Source organism: Mastigoproctus giganteus, chromosome 9 (assembly GCF_048544385.1).
Source record: "Mastigoproctus giganteus isolate SK-2022 chromosome 9, ASM4854438v1, whole genome shotgun sequence".
Lineage (NCBI taxonomy): Eukaryota > Metazoa > Arthropoda > Arachnida > Uropygi > Thelyphonidae > Mastigoproctus > Mastigoproctus giganteus.
The window spans coordinates 72,897,221-72,910,085 of record NC_143583.1 but is presented as its reverse complement, the minus strand read 5'-3'; the positions used below and the strand labels follow the sequence as shown (position 1 = coordinate 72,910,085).

General features: G+C 36.8%; 1 protein-coding gene across 4 annotated transcripts in view; it reads right to left on the bottom strand.

Annotated features, from left to right (window-relative positions):
* Nucleotides 1–12,865, bottom strand: part of LOC150080448 (kielin/chordin-like protein) — a 1,054,752-nt gene that overhangs the window by 541,405 nt on the left and 500,482 nt on the right. For all 4 annotated transcript variants that reach the window (XR_016547392.1, XM_090381408.1, XM_090381409.1 and 1 more), the window contains one exon: nt 3,746–3,839. Coding sequence is in view for 3 of the 4 variants with exons in the window: in XM_090381408.1 (XP_090237534.1) it covers nt 3,746–3,839 (94 nt within the window). In the remaining variant the exon portion in view is untranslated. The remainder of the gene's footprint in view (nt 1–3,745; nt 3,840–12,865) is intronic.

Genomic DNA, 12,865 nt, shown 5'->3' with positions numbered 1-12,865 from the left:
AGAAATGTTGCATACCAGGTCATTTATTTGTGTTGTGAAAGAGGAAAGGACTGAGCAATTGTTCAGTATAGCATGTAATTTCTGTATTGGTCTGGCCAATTTTAAAAGCACATCCTTAGTTTGTGCTTCTCATTCAGCAGTGTCAGAATTAGCCTTTCATGCCATTAACAAAAACGATACTTTTTTATCCAGTGATGCCAAAATACTTAATGTCCAATGTTATACAGCAGGCCCCCGTTATATTGCGGTTCGCTTTACGCTGATTCGCTATAATGCTGTTCTTATATTATAACCCGTAACTGACTATAACGCTGTCACAGATCACTATAACGCTCTTTTAGAGATTGCATTTTTGGCATATTTAACGAAATTGTTTCATTTGATGGAGTTGATAGCTTGAAAATGAATACCAAAACAGCATTAAAACGTTTCCCACGTCGACTTGAGAAATTTTCCCACGCTCAGTGAAATTTTCTCTCACGCTAATTTAATTTCAGTACAGTCACTTGTTACATAGCTTCGAGATCAACATTTTAAAAAATGATCAAGTATATTGCTTGTAATATTTGCGTTATATGCATTTATCCAAAGTCTAGTCATCACTCAGTACAGTATTAGACATCGTGTGTAACGGACAGTTTACTTGAACATTGTATCATAATTAATGCAACCAACGCAGTTACATTTTCGAAGAGTTAATAATGGCCGATAAAGAATGAAAAAGCAACATCTGGGCACAGTACGAAGACTATAAATGTAAGAAAAAGACTGCATTTGAAAATTAAATTAGACGTTTTGAAGTGAATCGATTCCTGTCAACAACAAGCAGATGTGTGCCATAATTTAGGACTCGCAAATTTAACTGTAAGAACAATTATAAAAAAATAAAGAATTAATTTTAGCAACGGGAAAGACAGCTGTTCCACTGCAAGCAACTAGGGCTAGGCCGGCTATTAGGATTGAAATGGAAAAGACTTTAACTAATTTTATTGAAGATAATGTCCAATGCAGAATTCAGTTAAGTTAAATATTATATAAAAAAAAAAAAAGAGAGAGAGAGAGAGAGAGAGAGAGAGAGAGAGAGAGAGAGAGAGAGAGAGAGAGAGAGAGAGATTAGCCAATATGATGATCTAAAGAAAACTCACCTAAAAAAAAAAAAAAAAAATGTGGAACCATTTAAAACTAGTAAGGGCTGGTTGAATAGATTTAAAATCTAGGGAGAAGCCACAAGTTCAGATCAAGGAGCTGAAACTTTCAAAAAAGAACTTGTTAAAATTATTGAAGAGGGGTATTGTGTGTTATACTTCTCAACAAGTTTATAACATAGATGAAGCAGGACTTTTGTGGTTGTTGTTGTTATTTGGTTTTTAGGAGCATTAGCAACTAAGGCCATATTGCTCCGGGATATGCGGTGGTCATTCCCTGAAGGACCTTTCCGCATCCTCCGTATTTGGTGGTGACGGGCTCGAACCCCGGTCTAATCAAGAAGCGTGTGCTATGCACTGCTGCTCCTTCCCACCTGGCTACGGAGGCGCCTACTTTTGTGGGAATGAATGCCTAAAAAGAAGTTTCATATTGAAAGAAGCAAAAAACATGCCAGGTTTCAAAGCGGCAAAGGATCAGGTGACTTTATTGTTGGATGGTAACGCTGTGGGGGATTTAAAATTAATACCCCTTTTAGTTTATTTAGAAGAGGGCCAAAGTTCAACCCAAAATCGACACATTTTTCATGATTAAATTCATCAATTAAAATCAATTTAGATCAATTAAATTCATGATTTTAATTGGAATTCTAAGTTTAATTTTGATACGTAAGTAGTTACCACATAATTATATATGTATGTAATGCAGAATATTTTATATGTACAAATATTTGAATATTAAATATTTTGACCGACATTTGTGCATCTTTTCACTACCGTTTATTATTGATTAGGAAATATCCTCTGGCACTGACCGCAACTTACAAATACATATGTTACCTTATGGGAATGTGGAGCTCGCTTAGCACGGATTCACTTAGCGCTCTGTTTTTCCAGAACGAATTATCAGCGCTAAGCGGGGGTCACCTGTATGAGACTATTAATTGCAGAAACCATTGAAATTAAATTACATGAGAATTCTGTTAACGTTCGCCATCCATATCTAATCTCTGATTTGTGGTCTTTATGCGTATGTGCAAAGACAAATAATCCCTATTTAAGATTCATGCTCACACATACTCCATAATTTTCATTCCTCTGATCATGACATACAGTCGAAAAGCATTGTCAGCTTCAGGAAGGAAAATCGTTTTTCAAAATTTACGTTCAACTTTTTTAATTAATTTTTAATTGTTTTCAATATATTTTTTACTGTAATGTTATATTCCATTTTAATTTCTGGAGAGCATCATACAGAAGTGTTCTACATATCATATTGAGGTAAACTTCTCTTATTCTTTTACAAATATTGAAGTCAATGTAGAATGTATTGAGCATCATAGCTCTGGTTTGTACTATCATATTCATATTTGAAACTTAACTTACTCAGTCCAACTTTCACACAACGAGGTAATTTTCTTCAGTGATTTTAATGTCCACCACTACAGATGGCTTCCGTTTTCCAGTCACACAGACCCAGCTGGTCAACATGCTGAGGCTTTTGTAATTACTAATGACCCCACACAGATTGTTCGTTTGCATCCAAACTACCATAGAACATTGTTCTCACATCTGGGGTGGTACTCCCATAACTTCTCTCAAGCTTCTGGACTCCATTCAAAAAAGTGCAGTTCAGTTAATTAAGGACCCATCTCTTACAAAGTCTTTCCACTCTCTGTCTCATGTTCTGTTTTTTTGCATGCCTTTTCTATAGATACTTCCATGGGCATTGCAATTTACGTCTATAATTCCCACTCCCGCTTCCAAAGCAGTCCAAACATGTGCCGTCTCCATGTGCCAACATCCTTTTACTGTCTAATCCTTTTACATCCTTTTACTTCTTCGTTTATTCATTTAATTTCCGTTTTCTGGAACAACCTTCTTTCATACATATTTCCTGAAATTTACAATATATAGAAGTTCAAGGGCAATGTCAATATATATCTTCTTTCATCTTCTTAACCTCCAACTAATGCTTGGTACTAAGTACTATAGGTTCTAATACCTCTAATGTTTGGGGGTTTCATAAAAAAATAAAAATAAATAAGAGTAGAATAAATCAACTTAAAAAAAAAATTAACCACCTTCACTAAGCACTTTCATCACTTGTTGCTTAATGGTCTTTGTATATACATGGGCATTTTTCAGAATGCTTTTTTTATCACAGATTGTTACTGAGTAAGCATGACTCCACTCCATTTTTCATGTTGGGAAAGGACTTTGTATCAGTGGATTGTCAGTGAAATCCCAGCTCTATTACTACAAGTTTCATATTATAGGTTTTAAATTCAATGATATGGCTCATGTTGGGCCAGTTCATTGAATGTGATTGAAATGCATCAGAAATTCAATCACACAGAAAAGAAATGTTAATAATAATATCATTGATAGAACCATATGAGTTATCCTAGTAGCCTGTTTGTACTGCTCAGAAGTTTCTTCCTGTGGAGATGAAATTCTCCACAGGAACAAACTGGACAGACTGAGCTATCACTTCACTATACCAACTTGATTGCTCTAAAGGTTCAGGAATGGAAATTTATAAATAAAAAAATTATCTGAAAAAAAAAAAAAAAAAAAAAAAAGAAAGAATATGATCTTACCAGTGCAGTGTTTGCAACAAAATCCAGGTAACTTTGCAGGGTGACTACAGTTCAACACAAGGCAAACTTCAGTTTCACATTCTATTCTTCCTTCCTAGTAGTAAAATTATGTCACTTTTTTGTAAAAAAATTTATACAATATTTATTTATCTATTTATTTATCAAATTCATCTAATATTAACTGCCAAATTTCATTATCTAAATATATTTTAGATAAATGAAATTATATAACCTCTCTCCAGCAAATCATTGATACTAAATAGTTTTCTAATACAGTAGATTCTTGATAGCTCACGTCTATAAGTCAAATTTCCAAATATCTCTGTCTCTGATAATCTCCCATCAAAAATCATCACAGGAAAAAGGTAAAATTCTTAAACTTTAAAAATTGTTAAAGTTTAAAATTGCTAACTTGAAATGCATTTATTGCAATCCTTGATAACTTGACATTTTTCTGAACAGTGTCCCATAAAACTAGATCAACACAAAATATTTCTGTATTTTTAATACAAGCGGAATGTCAGCAGTATATTCATTACGTCATTCTGCAACACATTCATGCACACACTCTCTCGCCAAATCACTTTAACAAAATCAGTTGACCTATTAGTCATACACTCCAACAAAATATGTAGGCTCCTCAGTAGCCAGGTAGGAAGGAGCAGCAGTGCATAGCACATGCTTCTTGATTAGACTGGGGTTCGAGCCTATCACGACCAAATACGGAGGATGCAGAAAGGTCAGGGAATGACCACCGCATATTCTCGGAGCAAAATGGCCTTAGTTGCTAATGCTCCTAAAAAACCAAATAACAAATTATGTAATTACAGCTGCAGTAATTCTGGTTATTTAGAATGAACTGTTGTAACCATTTCTGTTTGTTATGCAAAGATGAAGGTTACAGTATGTACATATGCACATAAACAGGCACATAATTTTTTATGTGCCTGTTTTGTTCATATTTTAGCATAATGTCATTTTGATTTGATTTTTTTGGAATAAAGGCATATGGATTTTAGCAAAAGTTTCAGCTTTCTACATTAGGGCATCATAAACAGGCTTTTTCTACATTAGGGCATCATAAACAGGGGCTTAGAGGGGAACAGGTATCCTGTGTGTTATCAGACACTCAGCCTAAAACACTGATGAATCCAATACATCTCTATTACAGAAGATTTAGGAGAAGTCCGGTTGGCCTGCCTCCCTAAAATCCACTCATGCACACCTTCTTGATGGTAAGCCCTGTTACGTCACTTAGGTGGCAACGAACGTATAGAGTGGTTCTCTTCAAGATGCCTGGTCAGCGTGAAGAGGAAAAGACCAAACCCTCCAGCATATGACGGCACAACAATACAAATGGCCCTCAGTCCCCAGCAGCTTTCACTTTCCCTCTTACAGCAGCGAGAGGATCAGAGTGGAAGCAGAGGGTGCTAAGAATCTCTGGGTACGACCAGGCTGCCATGCACGGAAACTGAACTTGGCCTGTTATAACGTACAATCACTCATCGGTGAAGACAGGATATTAGAGCTGGAAAAGGAATTAGAAAATGTGAATTGGAATATAATCGGTTTGGCTGAAACAAGAAGAAGAAATGAATCACTTATAAGTTTATCAAGTGGAAATCTGCTGTACACCAATGGAAACAGTGAAAGGAGTGAAGGTGGAGTTGGGTTTCTGGTCCATAAAGATTTTAAAAACAACATTTTGGAATTCAAAAGTACATCACCAAGGGTGTCAAGACTAATACTCAAGATTTCTAAGAGATACAAGCTAAAGATTATAATGATTTATGCACCAACACCGAGCCATGATGATGAAGAGGTTGAAGAAATGTACACCGAAATTGAGAGTCTTCTAGATGAGCAGAAAACCCACTACACTATTATTATGGGAGACTTCAATGCTAAGGTCGGAAAAAGGCAAAACAGTGCAGAAAGAGGAACTATAGGAAATTTTGGAATTGGTGAAAGAAATAAAAGAGGTGAAAGACTTGTGGAATTTGCAGAATCTCAAGGACTGTCAGTAATGAACACTTTTTTTCAAGAAAAGGTTGAACAGAAAGTGGACATGGAAGAGTCCAAATGGATTAACAACTAATGAAATCGACTTCATCCTCACTAACAGAAGATATATTGTGAATGATGTTACCGTCCTGAATAAGGTAAATGTTGGAAGTGATCACAGAATGGTAAGATGGACACTTGATATAGATGTAGGAAAGGAAAGGAAAAAACTGACTCGAGTAAATAATACAAAGGTCTTTGAGATAACAGAGGAGGAGAAAAAGCAGTATGTACTGGAATTTAAGAACAAGTTTGAGCTTCTGCAGACTGCTCAGGACCAAGATATCGACGAGGAATATTACAACTTTCTGAAAGTGATAAAGCCCAAGAAACCTATAGGGAAACAGAAATCCAAAGAAGAAAAAATTAGTCAAGAAACACTTGTCATGATGAACCGAAGACGACAAATGAAGAGCAAGAAAAACACTGACAGGCAGAAAATTGATTATACTGAGTTATGCAAAGCCATTAGAAAGAGACTCAGAGAGGACATAAGAAGATTTAACACAAGAAAAGTAGAACAAGCATTAAGGGAAAACAAAGGATTTAAATCAGCAGCCATGAGCAGTAATACAGAAAGACAAATGATACTGAAACTGAAGAATAGCGATGGTGCACTTATAAACAGTAGAGAAGGCATAATTCAAATAGCAGAAGACTACTGTAGAGAATTATACAAGGAGCGAGGGAATGATACCAGCAGTGAGGAAGATGGAATGCAAAGTAGCAACACATACGACATACCCAATATTCTTCCTGATGAGGTAGAACATGCATTGAAGAAAATGAAGAATCAGAAAGCCCAGGGGGAAGTTGAAGTTACTGTAGAGTTGTTAAAATTGAGAGGAAGAGACATAACACAAAAACTGGCAAGGCTCTTCACAAAGTGCATTAAAAAAGGTGTGACGCCTAAGCAGTGGAATAATGCAATCATAGTTTTGCTGCATAAGAAAGGAGATAAATCAGAAATTGGAAATTATAGACCAATTAGCTTGTTATCCCACATCTACAAGTTGTTCACAAGGGTCATTACTAACAGATTAGAAAGAATACTTGATGAGAATCAACCTAAAGAGCAAGCTGGCTTTAGGACAGGATTCTCAACTATGGATCACCTTCATGTAATATCACAGCTAATGGAGAAAGCAAATGAATATAAAACACCATTATGCCTGGCATTTGTGGATTATGAAAAGGCATTTGACTACATACAGCATAACGCAATGTTTTGGGCACTGGAAAGACAAGGCATAGATACCCCACATATTATAATTTTGAATAAAATATATGAGAACGCTACCTACTTTATTAGACTAGACAAAAAGTAAAAGTAAAAAAGTAAAGCGCAGCCATTATCAACCCACTGCAGGATGGAAGCCTCCTCAACAATTCATGCTGAGGGAAATGGACCATAATCTGCCACGCTGGTCCAGTGCGGGTTGGCAGATTGACCGTATTCAGCAGTCAGGGGTTTGAACCCCGGTCTCCTCAAAGAGCGTGTGCTACTGCACTTCCGCTCCTGCCCACTCGGCTACGGAGACTAGACAAAGACAGTAGCAAATTTAAAATCGAGAAAAGAGTTCGAAAAGGAGACACAATATCTCCGAAGCTGTTTACTGCTGCCCTTGAGGAAGCTTTCAGACGATTAGACTGGTCGCAGAAAGGAGTCAATGTGAATGGAGAGTACCTAAACCATTTACGATTTGCAGATGACATTGTGGTCAGAAGCCACGATCCCAAAGAATTAGAGGAAAATCTTAATCAGTTATGCACAGTTAGTAAGTTTTTTTTAAAATGAAGATGAATATGGCTAAAACAAAAGTAATGATGAACAAGTATGACACAGAAAGGGACATAATGATTGAAGGAGCAGTAATTGAAAAGGTGGAGTCATATACTTATCAGGGACAAGTTATTAGCTGTAATAATGATAAATGAATGGAAGTCAAGAGAAGAATAAATTTTGGATGAACAGCATTCAGGAAATATAGTCACATACTGAAGAGCAATATCCCAGTTTGTCTGAAACGTAAAATAATGAACCAATGTATACTCCCCACCATGACTTATGGCAGTGAAACTTGGGCACTCACCAAAAGAATGGAAGAGAAGCTGAGAACTACACAACAAAGAATGGAACAAATTATATTGGGAATCCGACTGTTAGATAAGAAGAGAAACACATGGATTAGGCAGCAAACTCAAGTAAAGGACATTCTCATCAAAACTAAAGTGGTCTTGGGCAGGACACATAGCTCGAAGACATGATGACAGATGGACTAAGAAAATAACAGAATGGTACCCAAGAGGAGCTAGAAAAAAACCTGGAAGACAACGGCGGAGATGGATAGATGAAATTCATGAGTTTGTAGGTAGTAAATGGATGGCCATTGCACAAAACAGAAGGAACTGGAAAGTTGCTAAAGAGGCCTTCATCCTGCAGTGGATTGAAAATGGCTGATGATGATGTACCTGTTATAAGTTTCATTAAACCAAGCGGATTATTGTGAAGTGAGTGCTGAAAATTAAGCTATGCTATACTTATGATCTAGTTGTTACATCACAGCACATAAGGAATCCTTAATATATGATCAGACAGTAACTTATTTTAAATGGAAAAGCAGTAAAGTTCAAGAAGCTGAATTTTCAATAACTCAAAAAAGTTTTTGTTTGCCTTTCAACTTTGAGTAGTGATCATCTACTATATATGTATTGATGGGCATATCACGAATAATAATTCCAATAAGACAGACACTTCACTAATTTTTGTTACAATTTATTTACTGATTAATTAATTAAAAATTAAGAATCATACATTATGAACCAACACTATGGATTTTGGTATTGAGTTAGCATTAGTAATGACATATGATGCAGAAAAAAAAGCAAGCTTATACAGAATCAGTCAAAAAAAAAAAAAAAAAAAACATTCCCAATTCACCCATCCATTCACTGTAAAAGTTTGTCCAGTTCATCCTTGAATTTATTTAAGCTATCAACTTCCACAAATGACAGATAGAAGTTTGTTCAAGCAATCAACTACCTGTCGGCTAATGGAAAATTTCCACAGATCTATTCCACAACTGTATTTCTTCACTTTGAATTTATGCTCCCTCAGGTTCTTAATCTGAGCAAGAGGAAGAATCCCATCAGCATTGAGTCTGCTCAAACTATTAAGAGCCTTACACCTCAGTCAGATCACCTCGCAAGTGCCTAGTCTCCAGATGCTGCAACTTGCAGAACTTAAGCCTTTCTTGATAAGAGGACCCCTTCATTCCTCTCACCAATCTTGCTGTGCTTCTCTGTACTCATTCTAGCAACTCTACATCCTTACAAAAATGAGGCCTCCAGACCTGTACACAGTACTCAAAGCTGACCATTGCCTTATACAAAAGGATAATCATCTCCTTATCCCTGCTAGTAAAATTCCTGTATATCATTGACAAGATCCCATGAGCTGCTCTGGCAGCCTGTATGCACCACTCAGAAACTCATATCTGACTGCACAATTATCCCTAGGACTTTTTTATTTTCCATTACATTGAGTGTAGTGCCACAAGGTTGATATGTTTCTCTGGAGTTAATGCTACCCATATGCAGTACTTTGCATTTGTCAATGTTAAACTTCAGTTGCCACTTCTCAGCCCATCTGCCCAACTTTTCTAGATCCTGTTGCAGTAGCGTACTGTCATTACTGTCATTAATAACCATTCCAAACTTTGTATTGTGTGCAAACATGAACATTAAGCCTAATGTACCTTTATTAATATCATTGGGCACACAACAATGGGCCCAACACTGGACCCTGGGGGACTCCATTAATAACATTAGTCCATGAAGAGCAATGTCCATTGATTACCACTCTCTGTCTTCTCCCATTCAACCAGACCTTTATCCTTGGCAGCAACTTGCTCTTAATGCATACTGCTCCAATTTGTACAGCAGTCTTTCATGTGCAAGAATATCAAAAGATTTCCTGAAATTCAAGTATAGGATATCAAAATTATTTTTTGCATCCAGTTCCTTTGGGATCACAACATATTATCCAACCAAATTGGCCAGATAAGATTTTCCCTTAATAAACTCATGTTGTGTTTGAACTATAACTATAGTCTTGTCTAGATGATCCTGCATTGCTTCTTTAATGCAGGATCACTAGACTTAATTATTTTCACCGGAAAAGAAGTTAAACTAACAGGTCTGTAATTATCTGTGTCACCCTTTGATCACCCACTTTTGAATTGGGGATACATTCGCACATCGCAGGCCAAATGGACCTCTTCTGAATCCAAAAATGCTCTAATAATTATGGCTAAGATTTTGCTCACTTCCTTTGCTGCCTCCCTTAATATAACTGGATAGATTCCATCAACTCCAGGTACCTTTATTATGTACCTGGGGTTGATGAATTTTCAATAACCCCAGGTACATAATAAAGAGAAATTTCAACAATTTCTCTTATACATTGCTCTCAATTATTACAAAATCATTCAGTTTCCTGTTAAGAGTTCTTCTGGCCTCCATTTCCCTACAGAATTCCTCATGTGTGAATGCAGCTACAAAATACTCATTCAGTTTGTCAGCTACTTAAGTACGATCATCAACAGTTGAACCAACAATATCAAAAAAAATGGACCAATCTGATTCATTCCCTTCCTTCTAGAGTTTACATAAGTAAAGCAGTCTTCTTTCTTTCTTTGCATACTTTGCCAAAGATTTCTCATAATCTGCCTTAGCTTGCTAAGGCAGATTATAAGAAATTAACCTTTAGCTGTCACTTCTCAGATTATGAGATTATGATAGATTAACCTCCTTTGTATTACACACCTGTTTATATCTACTCTCCCCCCCCTTACTATCCTATATGTCCTTTCTGTACACATTGTACTCCCCAAATTCATATTCTGCATTCATTATATCTGTGTGATACCACTTCTCTGAATATCCCAATAATATCTGCCTTTGATTTCTTGGCCAGCATCAAATTTATTTACTATACCATTGGTGTGCATGCTAGTATAGAATCTGTACGGTGTGAGATATTTGGAAGCAAAGGTATAATGAGAGTTGGAGTAATCTACAGGCCAGGTGATTGTAAAGATTATGATGAAAGCTTCTACATGCAAATCGAATGGGCAAGTAAGCATCAATGTCTTATTATGGGTGATTTTAATTTGCCTCTATTTTATTAGAGCAAATGGGAAGGAAACTCCATATGGGGGACAAAAATTTTAAATCAACTATATAATTGTTATTTGTATCAATATGTCAGGGAAAGTACTAGGGAAAAGAATATTCAGGACCTGATCATCATCCACGAACGAGATGATATAATAGGGCAACAGTACAGGAACCAGTAGCAGGAAGTGATCACGGAGTTCTACGGTGGACGATGAAGAGAGAGAGAGAGAGAGAGAGAGGTAGCAGTAGTTAAAGGCAAAGGAATGGGTTATAATTTTGGGAAAGGAAATTATGACGGCTTAAGGTGCTACATAGCCTCTATTAAGTGGGTAGATATCTCACAGAGAAGGATTACAATTGAATTATGGTATAACTTTAAAACATTAATCACAGAAGCCTTGAATGCATATATACAATTAAAAAATATTCCATGAGGAGGATTAATAATGAAGTTGCCAGATTACTTGAGCACATACACATCATTTGTAATACCATGGTAGTTTAATGCATCGTTCTAATTATATCTCATATTGTTAATGCCTTCACAATGAGTTGCCATGGTATTGCATTACCACAAATAAGTAAAGTTTTCTCCTATGGAGAAGACTAATGTTACTTATTCTTGGCGGATACCATCAAATGGTATGATGGCACCATTACAAAGCATACCGATGTGTTTGTGTGGGATAATAGCTCTATTATCCAGTTGTCTCTATTAGACTTGGAAAGCAATAGTAGGGGAGGAGGAAGAAAAGAAACGGTGTAGAAGAATGAAAGGGACAGTAACTCCTTAAAACTCACAACTCCTCGAATAGGCAATGCTTCCCCATTAGGGAAGACTGTTGTTACCTATTCTCGGAAACTCTGGGCAGCATCAGGTTCCCCCTTGTGACTGTTTCGGAGCTTGTTGGCTCCTCATCTTTTTTTTTTTTTTTTTGTAGTTGTTGGCGCATCGGCTTCTGTGGCTATAGTGCACTTCCCAAGGTTTTTGCAGTACTTTGATCCAAGCCCGAGGCGGGATTCGAACCTGCAACCTTTAGGTTGCCAGGCAGGCACTTTACCCACCTGGCTAGCCCGGTCGGCAGGCTCCTCATCAGTGCGTAGGCAGGTACCCAGGTATTGCAATAGTGACAACCCAGTTATGAAGTATACCTCCACAATATGAGAGATGCCTGATGGTTTGCATGGTTATTCTAAAAGATATTTCTTGGCTAAATATATATATAATCTTTATTGTATACAAACGTGGTATATACAATACACCCTTCACAGCAGTAATGCCAGGGGTTATATGAAGGAGTTTAATTATGCATGGGTAATGCACACACACATCATTTTGACTACCAAGGTAGTTTTAATTATATCTCATATTGTGAATACCTTCACAATGAGTTTTCATGGTATTGCACTACCTCAAATAAGTAACGCTTCACCTATGGAGAAAACTAATGTTACTTATTCTCAGCGGATACCACCACCCAGACGGCACCATTTCAAAGCTTATTGGTTTCTCATCGATGGGTGGCCAGGTAACCTGTTGTTGTAATAGTGACAACCCAGTTATGAAGTATAATTCCACAATATGAGAAAACCATGCACTCCTGATGGTGTGCAGGGTTTAATCTAAAAGATATTTCTTGGCTAAATGTCTTAAGAGTATGAAGGAATTTAATTAGGCATGGGTAAGGCGCGCCATCATTTTAACTACCAAGATAGTTTTAATGCATTGTTTTCATTATGTCTCATATTGTGAATTCCTTCGCAACGAGTTGTCATAGTATTGCACTTCCTTGAATAAGTAACATATGGAGAAGACTGTTGTTACTTATTTTCAGTGGATTCCCCCACCCAGATGGCACCGTTTTGCAGCTTATT